General features: G+C 44.2%; 1 protein-coding gene across 5 annotated transcripts in view; it reads left to right on the plus strand.

Moving 5' to 3' along the window:
* LOC118361107 (DNA (cytosine-5)-methyltransferase 3B-like) overlaps positions 1-22,282 on the plus strand; it is a 63,794-nt gene that overhangs the window by 34,243 nt on the left and 7,269 nt on the right. For 4 of the 5 annotated variants that reach the window (XM_052482981.1, XM_052482983.1, XM_052482979.1 and 1 more), the window contains exons 9-20: positions 741-882; positions 2,786-2,908; positions 3,195-3,239; positions 3,857-3,936; positions 8,169-8,281; positions 10,741-10,923; positions 11,140-11,234; positions 11,429-11,574; positions 17,236-17,326; positions 19,041-19,189; positions 19,511-19,596; positions 19,902-19,971. In XM_052482981.1, coding sequence (XP_052338941.1) covers positions 741-882; positions 2,786-2,908; positions 3,195-3,239; positions 3,857-3,936; positions 8,169-8,281; positions 10,741-10,923; positions 11,140-11,234; positions 11,429-11,574; positions 17,236-17,326; positions 19,041-19,189; positions 19,511-19,596; positions 19,902-19,971 — 1,323 coding nt within the window. Of the gene's footprint in view, positions 1-740; positions 883-2,785; positions 2,909-3,194; positions 3,240-3,856; positions 3,937-8,168; positions 8,282-10,740; positions 10,925-11,139; positions 11,235-11,428; positions 11,575-17,235; positions 17,327-19,040; positions 19,190-19,510; positions 19,597-19,901; positions 19,972-22,282 lie in introns of all 5 variants that reach the window. The other variant, XM_052482980.1, reaches the window with a different exon arrangement.

Genomic DNA, 22,282 nt, shown 5'->3' on the forward strand with positions numbered 1-22,282 from the left:
TTTTGCTTCCTTGCCTTTGACAAAGTGGGCACTGTTTATGCCAAGGCGGCGTCAGCCCTCACCTAAAAAGCCCATATGCCACTGGTTGAGAGAAATTGTCATAGTTTTTTAGAAGAATTATGTGAGGTTTTATGTGTTGTTGAAGGTGCTTCTTGGCCAGTTTAGCTCAGAAAATCCTGCCTAATGAGCGGGCCGACCCTACTTGTTCTCGACTCCTTGTCATGTTCTTTTGTGTGTTTGTTTGACTCTTTTCTCTGGTTAATGATGATCTGTCCGCCTTTGTGAGAAAGAGGAAGACCTGTGTGTCTAGTGAGATGTCGGTCTGTCTGGGTCTCTGTCTGTCTGTCTGTCTGTCTGTCTGTCTGTCTGTCTGTCTGTCTGTCTGTCTGTCTGTCTGTCTGTCTGTCTGTCTGTCTGTCTGTCTGTCAGCGAGCACAAGCCCCTTCTTGTAGTAGCCTAGTTCAGTCTGCTGTCTCTGTCTACCAGGTCTGTTTGGTCTCTCTCGTGTGCTTGACTGTCTGTATAGAGTACCTGCCTGTTTGATCACCTGTTTGTTTAGCAAGGCTGACAATCATCTCTTCTCAGCTCCATTCTTCTCTCTGCCCCTCTTCCCCCCTCTCCTCTCACTTTCTTTCTCCCTCCCATCTCTTATTATCTTCCCCCTAACCTCCTCCCTCTCCTTCTACCTCCCTTCCCTCTCTCCTTCTCCCCCCGCCTCCCTTTCCCCCTCCCTCTCTCAGATGGCAAGTCTGCGTGCTGAGAAGACGTTCCCTCAGTGTGAATCAGAGGGGCCAGAAGACCAAGTCAAGCCCATGCTGGACTGGGCCATCGGGGGCTTCCTGCCTAAGGGCCAAGAAGGCCTCAAACCCACAGACAACCCTGGTGAGACTCACCATCCAAAGCCAATATAAGGTCTAAATGTCATGGCTGGGGTTTTCTCCTGCCTCCTCCTGTCTTGTCTAATATTGGAATGTTAAATGGATAGTTCACTTTTTAGAATTGTTTTGTTGTTGAAACTTCTCAAATGCGAATGATCCCTTGAAGCAATATTTTAGTTTTCACATCATACAGTAATTGTGAATGTGCCTTGGAAGTACCTATGAAGTCCAATAGATCACTGTTATAGCACCCAACTTAAAGGTGCAATGTGCAGAAATTTTGCCGCCATTTTGTTGCTAACATTCTAATAGTTCAGGTGCTTTCAGTTTATTGTACCGTCTAAACCGCTGTGAAATATATTTTCAATAACCAAAAATATCATATTTTCAGCTTTTTAAAGCTGGTGTACAAAATCGAAAAATAAAAGACGCAAAAACAACATTTATGAACGGGAAGCATAGAAATAGCGCATATATAACAGATCTACTGCTTCTTGAGAGTGACGGATCCATAACTCATATTTCTATGTGAATTTGGTCGGGTCGCCCCAAAACGTTACATATTGTGGCTTTAAACCATAGCCCCAGTTAAGGGCTGAGACAATAGTTGCTGACGTATTTAAGAGTTCCACCATTACTTTCTCTTCGATCAGTATGACACGTTTTTAATTAAATACTTTTAAGACTGACATAATTTATTCCTGTCTCTACTTGGCATCCTAATCTGCCTCTCCTATCTCTGTCACATGATCGGTTAACTGTATGTTGGCACGTTGGTATTTCATTAGAGAGGAGGGGGGGTTATAGACTAGGTACCAGTTCCTTTAGCTAATCCATTTCCTGTGCTCCGGTTTCCACTAGTTCCCACAGCCACAAAGTCAAAATGGCCTAGATCGTAAAAATGTATGAAAAGGTTTGGGTTAGACATAAGGTTAGCAGTGTGGCTACGGTTTAGGTTTAAAACAGTGGTGGCTGCTTGAGGGGAGGACAGTTCATAATAATGGCTGGAACAGACCAAATGGAATGGAGTCAAATACATGGATACCATGTGTATTTTCCATCATTCCACTGGTTCCGCTCCAGCCATTACCACTCACCCGATCTCCCCAATTAAGGTGCCACCAACCTCCTGTGGTTTAAAATCAGATTGTAACAAGAGAGGTGTTAGAAATAGATGGAGTTGTATGACTTTGTGGCTGTGGTAGCTAGTGATGACCAAAGTTGCTAGCTCACATCGAAATTCTCAAACTAAATACATACTGCAATTCCAACCACAAAATGTCATCTTAGTTTTGATTTCAAACCTAAAAATAACACAACTTGCCTAGGTAACAGCTAAATGTTTGTTTTAGACTTTGTTCTAAATTCTATTTCTATTTCCGAAGCTCCGCATGCGGGATAATATTCATGTTATTTCCAACAACGAATGAGCAACTCCACCGTAGATACAGAGGATATTGAGCATTGGGATTGCCAAAAGGCCCGTCTCTTTTGCAATGACAAGGAGTGGAATGTTAGCAGAAAAGGCTGGTAGTCACACTAGGGTGGTTAAGGGTTGTCTTCTGTTTAGTATGTTTTATTATGTCATCCACCATACTCCGGAGGTAAGGGTTCAATAGGTTTGTCGGGTCTAGTGGGCCAATATTACTTGGCCAATAATACACAGTAATATCAACTGGTATACAGTAATATTACATATATTTGTCGAGTATTTTAGGTACCATATACTTTCTTCTACATGCTTTGACGGGTGTGTGTGTGTGTGTGTGTGTGTGTGTGTGTGTGTGTGTGTGTGTGTGTGTGTGTGTGTGTGTGTGTGTGTGTGTGTGTGTGTGTGTGTGTGTGTGTGTGTGTGTGTGTGTGTGTGTGTGTGTGTGTGTGTGTGTGTGTGTGTTTGTCCTCTCCAGATAGCAGCACGTTGAACCACCAGGTTTTGGACGTCAGTCTGCCAGAGTATTTCCCGACAGCCAAGAGGCCCCGCGTCAGCCTGTGTAAGGCCAAAAGCGGCCCAGAGGAGGTCTACAGTCGAGGTCAGAGGTCAACCAAATGGGTCTACCCGGGGTTATCAGGGTCGTATTTATTAAGGCACCAAACGGAAGAAAACAGAAACGGGGAGGGGACTACTTGGATTTGTTCTATAAGAAACACTAATTTCCCATTTCCGTTGCAACATTTTTCTGACATTTTATGCCCTAATGAATACGATCCCGGAGTCGTCTGTGATTTATCGCTATGGCATGTTATTATTCATGTGACTCGAGACCTGTCTTTAATTGTTGACCTGCATGTGTCTCTTCTCTCCTCTCTGCCCTTCAGAACAAATGGTGCATGAAGTTTTGAAGAATAACAGAAGTATAGAAGGTACGTTCTCCTTTTAGTTTCAGATATTTCTTTCTAGTTCTTTCAGATATTGTAGAAAGTATTCATACCCCTTGACTTATTCCACATTTTGTTGTGTTACGGCCTGAATTCAAAATTAATTAAATTGTTATTTTCTTCCTCACCCACCCATTCCTTCTTTTCACTCTGTCAATTAGGTTAGTGTTGTGGTACCCATCTACCAATAGGAGCCCTTCTTTACGAGAATGTATTTTCCCTGGTATTTGTGGTTGAAGAGTTGAGTTGAGATAGTAATTTAAAAAATCGAATTAAACACTTTTATTGCACACAGAGTGATTACATACAATTCATTAAGCACATTTTTACTGCATAACAAAGGGGTTGAATATTTATTGACTCAAGACATTTCAGCTTTTCATTTTGTATTCCTTTAAAAAAAAAAATAATGTTTTAACACTTTGACCTTATGGGATATTGTGGGTAGGCCAGTGACTAAAAAACACCTCAACCCGTTTTAAATTCAGGCTGTAACACAACAAAATGTGGAAAAGGTCAAGGGGTTTGAATACTTTCTGATGACACCGTAGCCGTTGAACATGAGCTGCGAAAAGTGTCTAGCTCATATTTGTTTCCTGCAGACTTTTGCCTCTCTTGCGGGAAGACAAGAGTGGCAACCTTTCACCCACTTTTTGAAGGAGGCCTTTGCCAAGCATGCAAGGTTAGTGCACTTCTCTAATTCCCTCTCATTCAGAAATTACACGCTGACAAGAAATACACCTATATTACATTTACACTGTCATCACTGTCATCAGTCGCACACAGCCATCTTTACCAACCGTCACTGAGTCTCGATCCCATTGAAAGAGTCAGGACACCCTGAGGTGAATGACACCTACCTACCTGAACGTGTAATCCAATCCTGAATCCCTGCGCTGGGGGTGATAGTGTTTATTCGTGTGTTTGTGCGGCTCTCTGGAGGAAGACTTTCCACAGAAGTCATCTCGAGCTATTTTGTCAATAGAACCACTGTGTTCAGAACTTAAGAGTGAGACATGCCTAGGCCTGCCTCCCTTGTGTCAGGGACTAGAAGCATCGATACCAGGCCTGGCTGACTGCTTCTATTGACATTACCTCCAGTCCAATAGATCATTACCACAGGTGTGACTGTTCATATTGAACATGATCATATTAGGTAATCTCATCCAGACCTGGGTTCAATTACTAATCGAAGTCTTACAAATACTTTTAGCGTTTGCTTTAGCTTGTATGGAGTGCCAGAGGGTTTGTGGCATTGAGGCTATTCTATTTGCTTCAGGAAAGCTCAAAGCTCATCATTGTTGAACCCAGGTCTAATCACATCATCTTATTGGGTTTCTGAAGCAATGGCCTTTATCCAGACTTATCGAGGTCTCAGGAAGTTCTTATAGGAACTATTGGCTGAAGCATTCCCTTTTTTATTAGCAGCTTTGTTGTAATGGGCTCGGTTCTATCATAGTTCAAATAGCTTTGTTAAGTGCAATGGGCGCATGGTGAGTGACTGGTACAATTGCAGTGATGTTGATGTCAGTTTACAGCTCTGTCAATGTGTCCTAGAGCGGTGCCTTTGTGTCTGTGGACTTTGGTCTCTGTGTTTAAAATACACAGATGTTAATATTTCCCTTCCCAGGAACTGAGGCCTAGACCGAACCATGGAAAACAGACAACAGATCCAGACCATTATTCCTCCTCCACCAAACTTTACAGTTGGCACTATGCATTCGGGCAGGTAGTGTTCTCCTGGCATCTGCCAAACCATATTTGTCCGTCGGGACTGCCAGATGGTGAAGCGTCACTCCAGAGAACGTGTTTCCACTGCTCAAGAGTCTAATGGCGCATGGTGATCTTAGGCTTGTGTGCGGTGCGGCTGCTTGACCATGGAAACCCATTTCATGAAACTCCCGACGAACAGTTCTTGTGCTGACGTTGCTTCCAGAGGCAGTTTGGAAACTCGGTAGTGAGGACAGATGATTTTTATGTGCTACGAGCTTCAGCACTCTGCGGTCCCATTCTGTGAGCTTGTGTGGCCTACCACTTCGTAGCGGTCCCATTCTGTGAGCTTGTGTGGCCTACCACTTCGCAGCGGTCCCATTCTGTGAGCTTGTGTGGCCTACCACTTCGCAGCGGTCCCATTCTGTGAGCTTGTGTGGCCTACCACTTCGCAGCGGTCCCATTCTGTGAGCTTGTGTGGCCTACCACTTCGCAGCGGCCCCGTTCTGTGAGCTTGTGTGGCCTACCACTTCGCAGCGGTCCCATTCTGTGAGCTTGTGTGGCCTACCACTTCGCAGCGGTCCCATTCTGTGAGCTTGTGTGGCCTACCACTTCGTAGTGGTCCCATTCTGTGAGCTTGTGTGGCCTACCACTTCGCAGCGGTCCCATTCTGTGAGCTTGTGTGGCCTACCACTTCGCAGCGGTCCCATTCTGTGAGCTTGTGTGGCCTACCACTTCGCAGCGGTCCCTTTCTGTGAGCTTGTGTGGCCTACCACTTCGCAGCGGCCCCGTTCTGTGAGCTTGTGTGGCCTACCACTTCGCAGCGGTCCCATTCTGTGAGCTTGTGTGGCCTACCACTTCGTAGTGGTCCCATTCTGTGAGCTTGTGTGGCCTACCACTTCGCAGCGGTCCCATTCTGTGAGCTTGTGTGGCCTACCACTTCGCAGCGGTCCCATTCTGTGAGCTTGTGTGGCCTACCACTTCGCAGCGGTCCCTTTCTGTGAGCTTGTGTGGTCGCAGCGGCCCCGTTCTGTGAGCTTGTGTGGCCTACCACTTCGCAGCGGTCCCATTCTGTGAGCTTGTGTGGCCTACCACTTCGCAGCGGTCCCATTCTGTGAGCTTGTGTGGCCTACCACTTCGTAGCGGTCCCATTCTGTGAGCTTGTGTGGCCTACCACTTCGCAGCGGTCCCATTCTGTGAGCTTGTGTGGCCTACCACTTCGCAGCGGTCCCATTCTGTGAGCTTGTGTGGCCTACCACTTCGCAGCGGTCCCATTCTGTGAGCTTGTGTGGCCTACCACTTCGCAGCGGTCCCTTTCTGTGAGCTTGTGTGGCCTACCACTTCGCAGCGGCCCCGTTCTGTGAGCTTGTGTGGCCTACCACTTCGCAGCGGTCCCATTCTGTGAGCTTGTGTGGCCTACCACTTCGCAGCGGTCCCATTCTGTGAGCTTGTGTGGCCTACCACTTCGTAGCGGTCCCATTCTGTGAGCTTGTGTGGCCTACCACTTCGCAGCGGTCCCATTCTGTGAGCTTGTGTGGCCTACCACTTCGCAGCGGTCCCTTTCTGTGAGCTTGTGTGGCCTACCACTTCGCAGCGGCCCCGTTCTGTGAGCTTGTGTGGCCTACCACTTCGCAGCGGTCCCATTCTGTGAGCTTGTGTGGCCTACCACTTCGCAGCGGTCCCATTCTGTGAGCTTGTGTGGCCTACCACTTCGTAGCGGTCCCATTCTGTGAGCTTGTGTGGCCTACCACTTCGCAGCGGTCCCATTCTGTGAGCTTGTGTGGCCTACCACTTCGCAGCGGTCCCATTCTGTGAGCTTGTGTGGCCTACCACTTCGCAGCGGCCCCGTTCTGTGAGCTTGTGTGGCCTACCACTTCGCAGCGGTCCCGTTCTGTGAGCTTGTGTGGCCTACCACTTCGCAGCGGTCCCTTTCTGTGAGCTTGTGTGGCCTACCACTTCGCAGCGGCCCCGTTCTGTGAGCTTGTGTGGCCTACCACTTCGCAGCGGTCCCATTCTGTGAGCTTGTGTGGCCTACCACTTCGCAGCGGTCCCATTCTGTGAGCTTGTGTGGCCTACCACTTCGTAGCGGTCCCATTCTGTGAGCTTGTGTGGCCTACCACTCGCAGCGGTCCCATTCTGTGAGCTTGTGTGGCCTACCACTTCGCAGCGGTCCCATTCTGTGAGCTTGTGTGGCCTACCACTTCGCAGCGGCCCCGTTCTGTGAGCTTGTGTGGCCTACCACTTCGCAGCGGTCCCATTCTGTGAGCTTGTGTGGCCTACCACTTCGCAGCGGTCCCATTCTGTGAGCTTGTGTGGCCTACCACTTCGCAGCGGCCCCGTTCTGTGAGCTTGTGTGGCCTACCACTTCGCAGCGGTCCCGTTCTGTGAGCTTGTGTGGCCTACCACTTCGCAGCGGTCCCGTTCTGTGAGCTTGTGTGGCCTACCACTTCGCAGCGGTCCCGTTCTGTGAGCTTGTGTGGCCTACCACTTCGCAGCGGTCCCGTTCTGTGAGCTTGTGTGGCCTACCACTTCGCAGCGGTCCCGTTCTGTGAGCTTGTGTGACCTACCACTTCGCAGCGGTCCCGTTCTGTGAGCTTGTGTGGCCTACCACTTCGCAGCGGTCCCGTTCTGTGAGCTTGTGTGGCCTACCACTTCGCAGCGGTCCCGTTCTGTGAGCTTGTGTGGCCTACCACTTCGCAGCGGTCCCGTTCTGTGAGCTTGTGTGACCTACCACTTCGCGGCCGAACCGTTGTTGTTTCTAGATGTTTCCACTTCACAATAACTGCACTTACAGTTGACCGGAGCAACTCTAGCAGGGCAGAAATTTGACAAACGGACTTGTTGGAAAGGTGCATCCTATGACGGTGTCACGTTGAAAGTCACTGAGCTCTTCAGTAAGGCCATTCTACTGCCAGTGTTTGTCAATGGAGATTGCATGGCGGTGTGCTCGATTTTGTACCCATGTCAGCAACGGGTGTGGCTGAAATAGTCAAATCCACTCATTTGAAGGGGTGTCCAGATACTTTTGTGTATATTGTGGATCTTTGTATTCGCATTCTTGTTTTGATTTCCTACCTCACCATACATGCTCGAACTGGTTAAAGATCCTGGTGTCAAGAAATGTGGTATTTTGTTGTTGTTCTGTAAGTGAACACTGGCATCTAGATATTGTTGTTAATGACTGTTGTTGCGTGCGTGTGGTAGGACGTGTATCTGGAGATATCCTACATGTATGATGACGACGGCTACCAATCCTACTGCACGGTGTGCTGCGGGGGCCGTGAGGTGCTACTATGTGGGAACGCCAACTGCTGCAGGTTTGGACTCAACACTCACCTCGTTAACCGTATCTCGGTAATCTTCTGAGAGTGTGGCCCAAATGCTACCCGTGTCCCTTTTATACAGTCTTAGGGAAAAAAGGGGCACTTTCTAGAACCGAAAAAGGTTCTTCCGCTGTCCCCATAGGAGAACCCTTTCCAGTGAGGTTTCTGCATGGAACCCAAAAGGGTTCTCCTTTGGGTGCAGCTGAAGAACGCTTTTGGAACCCCTTTTTTTTCCTTTTTTTTTAAAGTGCAGTGCACTACTTTATGGGCTGTGGTCAAAAGTAGTGCACTAGGGAATATGGTGCTATTTGGGATGGGCTGTATCTAATTCTGTGTCATTAGTGTATTATTCTGCATCTTAACTGTAATCTGCTGTATCTTAGTTCATTTCAGCCCTCTTATGTTTTGCCTTCTCGGTCTGCTTCTACTTTTTCTTTCGCTCTCCTTTCTCTCTAACCTGCTGATTAGATGTACACTGCTGTGAAAAAGTATTTGTTTTCTATTTTTACATATTTTTTTATACTGAATGTACTGTTTGGTTTTGCCAGACGTAAAGGAACCCATCTCGTCCGAAAAGTTGACTCAAGTTTGCCAACAAAAAAAGCACCTGGATGATCATCAAGACTCTTGGTAGAATGTTCTATGGACAGATGAGTCAAAAGTATCACTTTTTGGACTACATGGGTCCCATTATGCCTGGCGAACACCAAACACTGAATTCCACAGTAAGAACCTCATACCATATCAAGCATGGGGTTGATAGAGTGATGGTTTGGGCATGCTCTGCTGCCTCGGGACCTGGACGACTTGTCTTAATAGAAGGAACCATGAATTTTGCTCTGTATCAGATAATTCTCCAGGAGAATGTCAGACCATCCATCTGTGAGCTGAAGCTGAAGCGCAGCTGGGTCATGCAGCAAGACAATGATCCAAAACACACAATCAATGCTACATGAAAATGGCTAAATAGCAACAAATATGAAGTTTTGGAATGACCTAGTCAAAGTCCAGACCTAATCCAAATTGAGATGTTGTGGCAGGACTTGAAACGAGCAGTTCATGCTTGAAAACCCACAAATGTCACTGAGTTAAAGCAGTTCTGCATGCAGGACCGGACCAAAATTCCTCCACAGCGACATTAGAGACTGATCAACAACTACAGGAAGGATTTGGTTGCATCCATTGCAGCTAAAGGTGGCACAACCAATTATTTAGTTTTTCACATAAGGGAGTTGGTTGTTGCATAACTTTGTTAATTAAATAAATTAGGTATATATTTTTTGTGTTATTTGTAAACTTTATACAATATTAGATTTTGGTTAAAGATCTGATAACATTCAGTAATAAAAATATACAAAAATAGAGAAAATCAGAAAGGGGGCAAATATTTGTTCACAGCACTGTATATGTTTCCTCTATGTTACCTTTTATTTTCACTAGTTCCACCTGCTTTCTCTCTCTGTCTCTCCCCTCCCGCCATATCTCTCTCCCATTCCCCCATATCCCTCTCTCCCCCTCTCCCATCTCTCTCTCCCTCTCCCCCCCATATCTCTCCCCCTGCCCCATATCTCTATCCCATTCCCCCATATCCCTCTCTCCCCTCTCCCATCTCTCTCTCCCTCTCCCCCATATCTCTCCCCCTGCCCCATATCTCTCCCCCTCCCCCTTATTTCTCTCTTTCCCCATCTATCCCTCTCCCTCCCCCCATATCCCTCTCTCTCCCTCCCTCCCCTTCCCCCTCCCTCCCCATATCCCTCTCCCCCTCTCCCATCTCTCTCCCTCTCCCCCCATATCTCTCTCCCATTCCCCCATATCCCTCTCTCCCCTCTCCCATCTCTCTCTCCCTCTCCCCCATATCTCTCCCCCTGCCCCATATCTCTCTCTCCCCCTCCCCCGTATTTCTCTCTTTCCCCATCTATCCCTCTCCCTCCCCCACATATCCCTCTCTCTCCCTCCCTCCCCTTCCCCCACTCCCATCTCTCTCCTCCCCCCCATATCTCTCCCACTGCCCCATATCTCTCTCTCCCCCTCCCCCGTATTTCTCTCTTTCCCCACATATCCGTATCTCTCTTTCCCCATCTATCCCTCTCCCTCCCCCACATATCCCTCTCTCCCTCCCTCCCCTTCCCCCACTCCCTCCCCATATCCCTCTCTCCCCCTCTCCCATCTCTCTCTCCCTCTCCCCCATATCTCTCCCACTACCCCATATCTCTCTCTCCCCCTCCCCCCGTATTTCTCTCTTTCCCCACATATCCGTATCTCTTTTTCCCCATCTATCCCTCTCCCTCCCCCACATATCCCTCTCTCTCCCTCCCTCCCCTTCCCCCACTCCCTCTCCATATCCCTCTCTCCCCCTACCTTCCCTCCACCCTTTCCCTCTCCCCTCCCCTACTCGTCCATCTCCCCCTTTCCCCCCTCAACCTTATCACACCCGTCTGTCTCCTCCCCTGCAGGTGTTTCTGTGTTGACTGTCTGGACATTCTGGTGGGCGCAGGGGCGTCGAACAGTGCCCGTAACCTGGACCCGTGGCGCTGTTTCATGTGCCAGCCCCTGCAGAACTACGGCGTGCTCAAACGACGCCACGACTGGAGCATGAAGCTGCAGGAGTTCTTCGTCAACGACAACGGCCAGGAGTTTGTGAGTCCCATCAAGATGCTTTAGTTAACTCCTAACATTGACCCTTGTCCCACTACCGAGGCCAAACTAACTTCGCTCATACAGTATGTAGGGCCTGCCGTTCTTCTTGGTCAGGTCACAGGGTCAGGAAAAGTTCAGGGTCCCACTGCATAGCAACACTACTACAGTACATACAGTGTCTGTTTGTTTATATAAACATTTTGATTTGGTCTATATGTTTCTCAGGAAAGCCCAAAGATCTACCGGGCTGTCCCTGCAGAACAGAGGCGACCCATCCGCGTGCTCTCACTGTTCGATGGCATCGCCACTGGTAAGTGTGTGTGTGTGTGTGTGTGTGTGTGTGTGTGTGTGTGTGTGTGTGTGTGTGTGTGTGTGTGTGTGTGTGTGTGTGTGTGTGTGTGTGTGTGTGTGTGTGTGTGTGTGCGCGCGTTAATGCATTACTCAAGTGTAATATTCAGAACCCGCAAAAAAAATATCTTGACGTATGTTTACCTGTGTGTTTAGGCTACTTAGTGCTACGAGACCTAGGATTCAAAGTGGACCATTATATTGCGTCAGAGGTGTGTGAAGATTCCATATCGGTGGGGGTCGTCCGACATGAAGGAAGAATCCAGTATGTGCACGACGTGCGCAACATCTCCAGGAAGAATGTAAGCAGATCTCCCTCCCTCTTTCTCTCTCTCTCTCTTCTCTCTTCACAGTCTTTACATATGGTTGGGCAGAACAAATTGAATCTGAGTTAAATCATATAGAGGGAGGGGTGAGAGAGGGGAGAGTAGAGTACTAGGCTTGTCTCTAAAGCAAAGATCCAATCCGTTCCCCAATGACTCATTATGTTGTCGTGTTAAGAAGGTGCTTAAGCAGCTCCTTCTCATAATTCAACATATGACAAAGTATCGTTATATTTAACAAAAGTCCTTCTGTAGCTCAGTTGGTAGAGCATGGCGCTTGTAACGCCAGGGTAGTGGGTTCTATTCCCGGGACCACCCATACGTAGAATGTATGCACACATGACTGTAAGTCGCTTTGGATAAAAGCGTCTGCTAAATGGCATATATATTATTATATATATTACATATGACAAAGTATCGTTATATTTAACAAAAGTAACACGTTACTTTACAATGTCACTTTGTGTGGAAAGTAATCAGTTATATTACTTTGTTTTACTTTCATGGAAGAAATCTCAATCTCCCTGTTTGTTTGACTGTCGGAGGGAGCAAGGCGATCCATGTGCACTCTACCAAAGATTACTAACTCGGGTTTGATCGCTGCTTTCCTGTACTAGTCTACAAGTACTGCGCTATCATATGGGCTGCTTAATTAGCCATATACACTACCGTTCAAATGTTTGGCGTCACTTAGAAATGTTCTTGTTTTTGAAAGAAAAGCACATTTTTTGTCCATTAAAATAACATCAAATTGATCAGAAATACAGTGTAGACATTGTTAATGTTGTAAATGACTATTGTAGATGGAAACGGCTGATCTTTAATGGAATATCCACATAGGCGTACAGAGGCCCATTATCAGCAACCATCACTTCTGTGTTCCAATGGCACGTTGTGTTAGCAAATCCAAGTTTATCATTTTAAAAGGCTAATTAATCATTAGAAAACCTGTTTGCAATTATGTTAGCACAGCTGAAAACTGTTGTGCTGATTAAAGAAGCAATAAAACTGGCCTTCTTTAGACTAGTTGAGTATCTGGAGCATCAGCATTAGTGGGTTCGATTACAGGCTCAAAATGGACAGAAACAAAGAACTTTCTTCTGAAACTCGTCTGTCTATTCTTGTTCTGAGAAATGAAGGCTATTCCATGCGAGAAATTGCCAAGAAACTGAAGATCTCGTACAACTCTGTTTACTACTCCCTTCACAGAACAGCACAAACAGTCTCTAACCAGAATATAGAGAGGAGTGTGAGGCCCCGGTGCACAACTGAGCACATTAGAGTGTCTAGTTTGAGAAACAGGACTAGATAGAGGTCAACCGAATATGAGTTTTCAACGCCGATACCGATTATTGGAGGACCAACATTTTTTTATATATATATTTGTAATAATGACAATTACAACAATATTAAAATAATACAGGTTGAAACAGGTTCAATTTGGTTTAAATAATGCAAAAACACAGTGTTGGAAAAAAATGTAAAAGTGCAATATGTGCCATGTAAAAAAGCTAAAGTTCCTTGCACAGAACATGAGAACTTATGAAAGCTGGTGGTTCCTTTTAACATGAGTGTCACGGTCTTCCTCCTCTTCATCTGAAGAGGAGAGGCGAGAAGGATCAGAGGACCAAAGTGCGGCGTGGTATGTGTTTATAGTGAATTTTAATAAAGAGAACACTGAACACTGCAACACGACACAAAAACAATAAACCAATGACGACCGTGAAGCTACAAATGAGACCTGTGCTGACACAAGCCACTAACATAGACAATCACCCACAAACAAACAGTGCAACCCAGGCTACCTAAGTATGATTCTCAATCAGAGACAACTAATGACACCTGCCTCTGATTGAGAACCATATTAGGCCGAAACATAGAAATCCCCAAATCATAGAAAATCAAACATAGACTGCCCACCCAACTCACGACCTGACCATACTAAATAAATACAAAACAAAGGAAATAAAGGTCAGAACGTGACAATGAGTCTTCAATATTCCCAGTTTTAAGTTGTAGTTATTATAGGAATTATAGGACTATTTCTCTCTATAACATTTGTATTTCATATACCTTTGACTATTGAATGTTCTTATAGGCACTATAGTATTGCCAGCCTAATCCCGTGAGTTGATAGGCTATGCTCCAAGCATTGCGAAGAGCTGCTGGCAAATGCAGGAAAGTGCTGTTTGAATGAATGCTTACAAGCCTGCTGCTGCCTACCACCAGTCAGACTGCTCTATCAAATATCAAATCATAGACTTAATTATAATACAATAAACACACAGAAATACGAGCCTTTGGTCATTAATATGGTCAAATCCGGAAACTATAATTTCGAAATACTGAACCGTTCCGTATTTTATCGAACAGGGGCAACCCTTAGTCTAAATATTGCTGTTATATTGCACAACCTTCAATGTTATGTCATAATTATGTAAAATTCTGGCAAATTGATTACAATCTTAGCTAGGAAGAAATGGTCTTCACACAGTCTTCATCCAGGCGGCCCAAACTGCTGCATATACCCTGACTCTGCTTACACTGAACGCAAGAGAAGTGACACAATTTCCCTCGTTAATATATTTCACTATTAAATCCATTATTAAAACATTTTAAGAATATGGCACCACAACAAACCTGCTAAGAGAGGGCCGCCCACCAAAACTCACGGCCCCGGCAAGGAGGGCATTAATCAGAGAGGCAACAAAGAGACCAAAGATAACCCTGAAGGAGCTGCAAAGCTCCACAGCGGAGATTGGAGTATCTGTCCATTGGACCACTTTAAGCCGTACACTCCACAGAGCTGGGCTTTACGGAAGAGTGACCAGAAAAAAATCATTGCTTAAGGACAAAAATATGCAAAAGGAATGTGGGAGACTCCCCAAACATATGGAAGAACGTACTCTGGTTAGATTAGACTAAAATTGAGCTTTTTGGCCAACAAGGAAAATGCTATGTCTGGCGAAAACCCAACACCTCTCATCACCCTAAGAACACCATCCCCACATTGAAGCATGGTGGTGGCAGCATCATTCTGTTTTTCATCGGCAGGGACTGGGAAACTGGTCAGAATTGAAGGAATGATGGATGGTGCTAAATACATGGAAATTCTTGAGGGAAACCTGTTTCAGTCTTCCAGAGATTTGAGACTGGGACGGAGGTTCACCTTCCAGCAGGACAATGACCCTAAACATACTGCTAAAGCAACACTTGAGTGGTTTAAGGGGAAACATTTAAATGTCTTGGAATGGCCAAGTCAAAGCCCAAACCTCAATCTGTGGTTTGACTTAAAGATTGCTGTACACCAGCTGAACCCATCTGACTTGAAGCAGCTGGAGCAGTTTTGCCTTTGAGAATGGGCAAAAATCCCAGTGGCTAGATGTGCCAAGCTTATAGAGTCATACCCTAAGAGACTTGCAGCTGTAATTGCTGCAAAAGTTGTCTCTACAAAGTATTGACTTTGGGGGGGGTGAATGGTTATGCACACTCAAGTTTTCTGTTTTTTGTCTTTATTTCTTGTTTGTTTCGCAATAAAAAAAATATTTTGCATCTTCAAAGTGGTAGGCATGTTGTGTAAATCAAATTATACAAACCCCCAAAAATCTATTTTAATTCCAGGTTGTAAGGCAACAAAATAGGAAAAATGCCAAGGGGGGTGAATACTTTCGCACGCCACTTTTGCCACAAGTGTCACTTTTGTAATGCATTACCCCAAACACTGGTCATAAGGAGTAGTCCTCGTCAGTGTCATGGAAAATCAAACAATTGCACACATTCATACCACACACCTGTTACTGGTTTGTCCTGTCTGGACCAGGCCATTGCCTGTCCAGACAGGACAGTAGTACCTTATTGTAACCTAATGAGCCTCACCTTATAGTGAATGCCCTCCCCCCTGACCTACATTATGTGGATCCACAATGAAACCTATACAAACTCATGGGCTCGCAAGGGCTCTTTTGAGAGCTTCAACACAAGAGCACAAACATACAAACACATCAACAGACAACATTAACCACTCCCAAGTCGAACCTAAACACATAGCTCCACCACAGCTGCAGAGAGGGGCGTGCTGGCGGGTTGCATGAGTGTCCGTGAGGTCATCTGGTTTAGAGGACAAAGCACAGCCTCTTGTCAGAGTAAATCCCCAGAACCCATTCACCCCTTTGTCAGCGACTCAGAGCACTCCTCAAAGAGGGGCTGGGCCCGGAGAGGGTCTGCTCTGGCCCTGCTTGGGGAAGCTACACCCTCTCTCTCTCTCTCTTTCTTTCTCTCTCTCTCTCTATCCAAGGCCTTTGTCACAGATGAAAAGGCCCCTATGTAGAGCTGGGGAGGAGGGGGGTGTTCTGTAGGGAAGTGGGGTGGGTGATATGGGGGGGGGTCTATATGGGTCGTTCTGTAGGGTGGGGGTTGGTGTTTATACAGTGCCTTCAGAAAGTATTCACACTCCTTGACTTTTTCCACATTTTGATGTGTTGTGTTTCATTATTACAAATTAAAAAAATATGAAAAGCTGAAATGTCTTGAGTCAGTAAGTATTCAGCCCCTTTGTTATGGCAAGCCTAAATATGTTCAGGAATAAACATTTGCTTAATATTGTATGTAAATGTGATATCTTTTTTTTTTTTTACATTTGCAAACCTAAATGACAGCGTAAAAAGAAAAGACTGTATCGCTCGCATAAAATATTCCAAAACACGCATCCTGTTTGCAATAAGGCACTAAAGTAAAACTGCAAAAAAATGTGGCAAAGAAATGAACTTTATGTCATGAATACAAAGCCTTATGTTTGGGGCAAATACAACACAGCACATCACTGAGTACCACTCTTCATATTTTCAAGGATGGTGGTGGCTGCATCATGTTATGGTTATGCTTGTCATCGGCAAGGACTAGGGATTTTTTTTTAGGATAAAAATAAACGGAATAGAGCTAAGCACAGGCAAAATCCGAGAGGAAAACATGGTTCAGTCTGCTTTCCACTGTAAGACAAATTCACATTTTCAAGTTTTGCCATAGATTTTCAAGCCGATTGAGGTCAAAACTATAACTAGGCCATTCAGGTACTTTCAAATATTGTCTTGGTAAGCAACAATTTGGCTTTGTGTTTTAGGTTATTGTCCTGGCTGTCTAGCAATATATCAACAACCAACTTGACATAGCTTGAAGAATTGTAAAAAGAATAATGTTCAAATATTATACAGTCCAAGCTCTTAGAGACTTACCCAGAAAGACTGACAGCTGTAATCGCTGCCAAAGGTGATTCTAACATGTATACTTATGTAAATGAGATATTTCTGTATTTCATTTTCAATAAATTTGCAAACATTTCTAAAGACATGTTTTCACTTTGTCAATAAGGGGTATTTTGGGTGAGAAAAAAAATATATTTCATCCATTTTGAATTCAGGCTGTAATGTAACAAAATGTGTAATAACTCAAGTACTTTCTGAAGGCACTGTACTACCCTGCGTTGGGGGTGGTGGGCAATATGGATGAGGTGATGGGGGGGTGACACTATGTAGGGATAGGATAGGGGGATTGGGAATGACAGAACGGCAGATGGGGGCAGATGTTGGGGCATTGACGTGTGTTACACTCAGTCTGATAGGAGGGTGGTGTGATTGTCTCACACAGATAGAAGAGTGGGGTCCATTTGACCTGGTGATCGGAGGAAGCCCCTGTAACGACCTGTCCATCGTCAACCCCGCCAGGAAGGGATTGTACGGTAAGAAATCGAATCAAAATAATGCATTTGAATCAAACTTCATTACATGTATTAACAAGCATGCTTCACTTCACTCCAATTAGGGTTTAGAATTCATGCCAAGTGTTGCAGGCTAAAATTCCAGTGAAGTAGTTCTTATGAAATGTCATTTATATCCATTCCCTCTTACATGTACATTATAGACGTGTACCTCTAAACGTCCAGGGCAACGTGTAAGGTATAAGAATCAGGGATATTTGAAACTCATAATGACAGATGCATTATTGGAATTAGGGCTAGGCGGTATACCGTATTTGACTTTAGACCGGTTTTTATGCACGGACCGGTTTGGGTTTTTACTTTACCTTCTGTAACGGTATGTGAATGTTTGGTTTGTTACATGTGAAACGCTGTGTGTAATGACCCTTTTTATAGTTTACTCCGCTACTTGAGTCATCTCTCTCCCCTCTCTCTCCATGCTGTTTTGCACCTGGACCGAGCTCGGCCCCGTCGATTAAGGAGCGCATTTATTGTTGCTCGACCACGAGACGGTTGCGTTCAGTGGTCCATGCAGCACAAATGTTGAGGACTATGATTCTGTTTCCACTTTGCTTCTTAATATAAGTCCTCAAGCGTTCTATAATGACCCTATTATTTAGTGTTTCTTACATCAGCAAACAGCTAATTTGTCTTTTTTTAGCAGGTTGTGGCTATGTCGTGTTAGCCACTAATGCTAGTCACTAGTTAGTCAGAGCAAACATAGCTAGCTATACAGCCTGATACCAGTGTTGGTGTAGGCTTCAATCAGCATGTTGTTTGTGTAACAATATCTTCTAAATCAAAGAGGATGAATATGTTAGCTACATGAAGTAGCTAAGAGAAATCATTGAACGTAGCCAAAGATTATAGAGTCCCCTAGGAAACACTGACCAACACTTTGGTTCCTACCTTGTCACAATAACTCCTCCCTGCCAGTTTAATTTGTTATCATGTCAAATAACACTGTATTCAAAGTGCCCACTATTATCTTCTAACTGTAGAATTTGAATAAACATTATTTTTCCATCATCCTAACAGTTCACCCAAGTGTTTTGATCTAAATTGTAAGTCAAATCACAACATTTGGTTAAAAATAAGGCCTAGTTGTCACGTTGGTCGTAAGGAGGAGACCAAGGCGCAGCGTGATATGAATACAAACGAAAAACCCCATAAACATACAAAAACGCTAGACAGGACAAAACACATATATCACCCTCGTCACACCCTGACCTAACCAAAATAATAAAGAAAACAAAGATAACTAAGGTCAGGGCGTGACACTAGTTTTCTTGCCCATATCGTGAAGCCCTATGTGGCAGTGATCTCAAATGGCAATGATCTCAAATGAGTGCAGGAAGTGCAGAAATGTATGAAAATTAAGAAATGTATTTTTGGTTTAAGTTTAACTGAACAGTATACAACTATCTGAATAGAGATAGATAAACCCATTGGAATCACTTAGAACGTATGTGTTGGCACCCTAGGGTCTCACATCACTCATAAAGCAAAATTAGAACTTTTTAAAATCCAAAACATAAAATACAGTCACATTATTTTTAAATAGAGTGATATGATATTTTGGCCATATCGCCCAGCCCTAATTGCAATTGATGTACATTATTATTCAGTTTACATTGGACTGTAGTAGGAATCTCCTAGTGTGTTCTCCTCATCCCCCGTCTGTCTGTCTGTCCAGAGGGCACAGGGAGGTTGTTCTTTGAGTTCTACCGCCTGCTGAGTGAGGCCAAGCCCAAGGAGGCCGAGGACCGCCCCTTCTTCTGGATGTTCGAGAACGTGGTCGCCATGGGCGTCAACGACAAGAGAGACATCTCCCGTTTCCTCGAGGTTTGTTGTGTCCACAATATCAATTCAATATCAACGGATCAATACAAGTGACAACCTCAGAGGTCTTTGGCAGTACCTCGTGAGATAGCTTGAGAAGTCGTCTCGTCTACTGAAAATGTGTAACCCTCGGTAGCAGCGGCATGTTCAATTAAACACCGACCTCTGTGTGTGTGTGTGTGTGTGTGTGTGTGTGTGTGTGTGTGTGTGTGTGTGTGTGTGTGTGTGTGTGTGTGTGTGTGTGTGTGTGTGTGTGTGTGTGTGTGTGTGTGTGTGTGTGTGTGTGTGTGTGTGTGTGTGTGTGTGTGTGTGTGTGTCCTACAGTGCAATCCAGTAATGATCGACGCCATTGAGGTGTCTGCGGCTCACAGGGCTAGGTACTTCTGGGGCAACCTACCAGGGATGAACAGGTGTGTGATGACCACAGTGTGTTTCCTATACTAACACAATCTTTCATATTCCTGTTGTTACTTTACAATACAAAAATGACCAAATTGCACTGTAAAATCTAATGGTAATTACACAGTAATAACTTATGAATTACTTTTACTTGTTTGTTCATTTGGAATTCATTAAACGCACCATTTGATAGTTGCCACATGTGTTTAGTAAGTAAATGCGAGGAAGTACACATTGTTACCAGTTGATACTAGTTGAAACCGTACAGTAAAATAAAGTGCTAGCCACTTCACTTTACGGATCTTCTTGTTGTCAGGCCTCGGTGTGCATCTGGGATGGACAAGCTCGAGCTACAGGACTGTCTGGACCATGGCCGTGTGGCTAAGGTAACACTCTCTAGCTCTCCTTCATTCAGTGGAACTGGACAGGAATCACTAAGTGATTTTATTTCAATGTACACTACCGTTCAAAAGTTTGGTGTCACTTAGAAATGTCCTTGTTTTTTAAAGAAAAGCACATTTTTTTGTACATTAAAATAAAAATACCTTCAAAATCAGTCGTCTCCAGCTACAATAGTAATTTACAACATTAACAATGTCTACACTGTATTTCTGATCAATTTGATGTTATTTTACTGGACAAAAAATGTGCTTTTCTTTCAAAAACAATGACATTTATGAGTGACCCCAAACTGACCCCTAATTAGAGCAGTAAAAATACATGTTTTGTCACATGGTCTGATAACTTTTTACTGCTCTAATTACTTTGGTAACCAGTTTATAATAGCAATATGTTACCTCGGGGGTTTGTGGTATATGGCCAATATACCACAGCTAAGGGCAGTTCTTTTGCATGACGCAACGCGGAGTGCCTGGATACCGTCCTTATCCGTGGTATATTGGCCATATACCCCGAACCCCCAAGGTGACATATCGCTATTATCAACTGGTTACCAAAGTAATTGGAGCAGTAAAAAGATATCAGACCATTTACAATGGGTATGACAAAACATATTTTTACTGCTCTAATTACGTTGGTAGCCAGTTTATTATAGCAATAGGGTACATCAGGGGTTTGTGGTATATTGCCAATATACCACGGCTAAGCGCTGTATCCAGGCACTCTGCGTTGCGTCTTGCGTAAGAACAGCGCTTATCCGTAAGAACAGCCCTTATCCATGGTAAATTCTCCATATACAATATACCACACCCCCTCTGGCCTTATTGCTTATATATATATAGTACCGGTCAAAAGTATGGACACACCTACTCATCCAAGGGCTTTTCTTTATTTATACTATTTTCTACATTGTAGAATAATATTGAAGACGTCAAAACTAAGAAATAACACATATGGAATCATGTAGTGACCAAAAAAAGTGTTAAAAAAATCTAAATATATTTTATGTTTGAGATTCTTCAATGTAGCCACCCTTTGCCTTGATTACATTTTTGCACACTCTTGGCATTCTCTCAACCAGCTTCATGAGGTAGTCAACAGGAATGCATTTCAATTAACAGATGTGCCTTGTTAAAAGTTCATTTGTGGAATTTCTTTGCTCTTGACGCACCCATCCCGTTAGCAGGATCATTTTCATCAACATCCGCTGAATTGCAGAGCGCCAAATTCAAATGAAATTACTAAAAATATTAAATCACAAGTGCAATATAGCAAAACACAGCTTAGCTTGTTGTTAATCCACCTGGCGTGTCAGATTTCAATAAAGCTTTTTGGCAAAAGCATACTAAGCGTTTATGTAAGAAAATCTCTCTCAGTAGACACAATATTACAAACAGCTAGCAGCCAAGTAGATTGGTCACGAAAGTCAGAAAAGCAATAAATTAAATTGCTTACCTTTGATGATCTTCAGATGTTTGCACTCACAAGACTCCCAGTTACACAATAAATGTTCCTTTTGTTCCATAAAGATTATTTTTATATCCAAAATATCTCCATTTGTTTGGCGCGTTATGTTCAGAAATCCACAGGTTCGAGTGGTAACGACATCGCAGACAAAAATTCTAAATAGTATCCATGTCAAATGTTTTTTAGAATCAATCCTCAGGTTGTTTTTACAATATATAATCGATTATATGTCAACCGGGAATGTAGCTTCTTCCAAAGGCGAGAGAGAGAAAATGGCTGTTGTGCATGAAAAACTCTGCTGGCACCCAGCCATCCACTGACGCAATGGGTTCATTCTCGCTCATTTTTCAAAATAAAAGCCTGAAACTATGTCTAAAGACTGTTCACAGCTTGAGGAAGCCATAGGAAAAGGAACATGGTTGATATCCCTTTAAATGGAGGCAAGGCATCCAATGGAACAGAGAGCTTTCATGAAAAACAGCACTTCCTTGTTGGATTTTCCTCAGGTTTTTGCGTGCAATATCAGTTCTGTTATACTCACAGACAATATTTTTGACAGGTTTGGAAACTTTAGAGTGTTTTCTATCCTAATCTGACAATTATATGCATATTCTAGTTTCTGGGCCTGAGAAATAGGCAGTTTCAAATGGGTACGTTTTTAAGCCAAAAGCGAAAATACTGCCCCCTACAGAAGATGGCCCTATTTGGTAAAAGACCAAGTCCATATTATGGCAAGAACAGCTCAAATAGGCAAAGAGAAACGACAGTCCATCATAACTTTAAGACATGAAGTTCAGTCAGTCCAGAAAATTTCTAAAACTTTTAAGGTTT

Source organism: Oncorhynchus keta, chromosome 28 (genome assembly GCF_023373465.1).
Source record: "Oncorhynchus keta strain PuntledgeMale-10-30-2019 chromosome 28, Oket_V2, whole genome shotgun sequence".
Classification (NCBI taxonomy): Eukaryota; Metazoa; Chordata; class Actinopteri; order Salmoniformes; family Salmonidae; genus Oncorhynchus; species Oncorhynchus keta.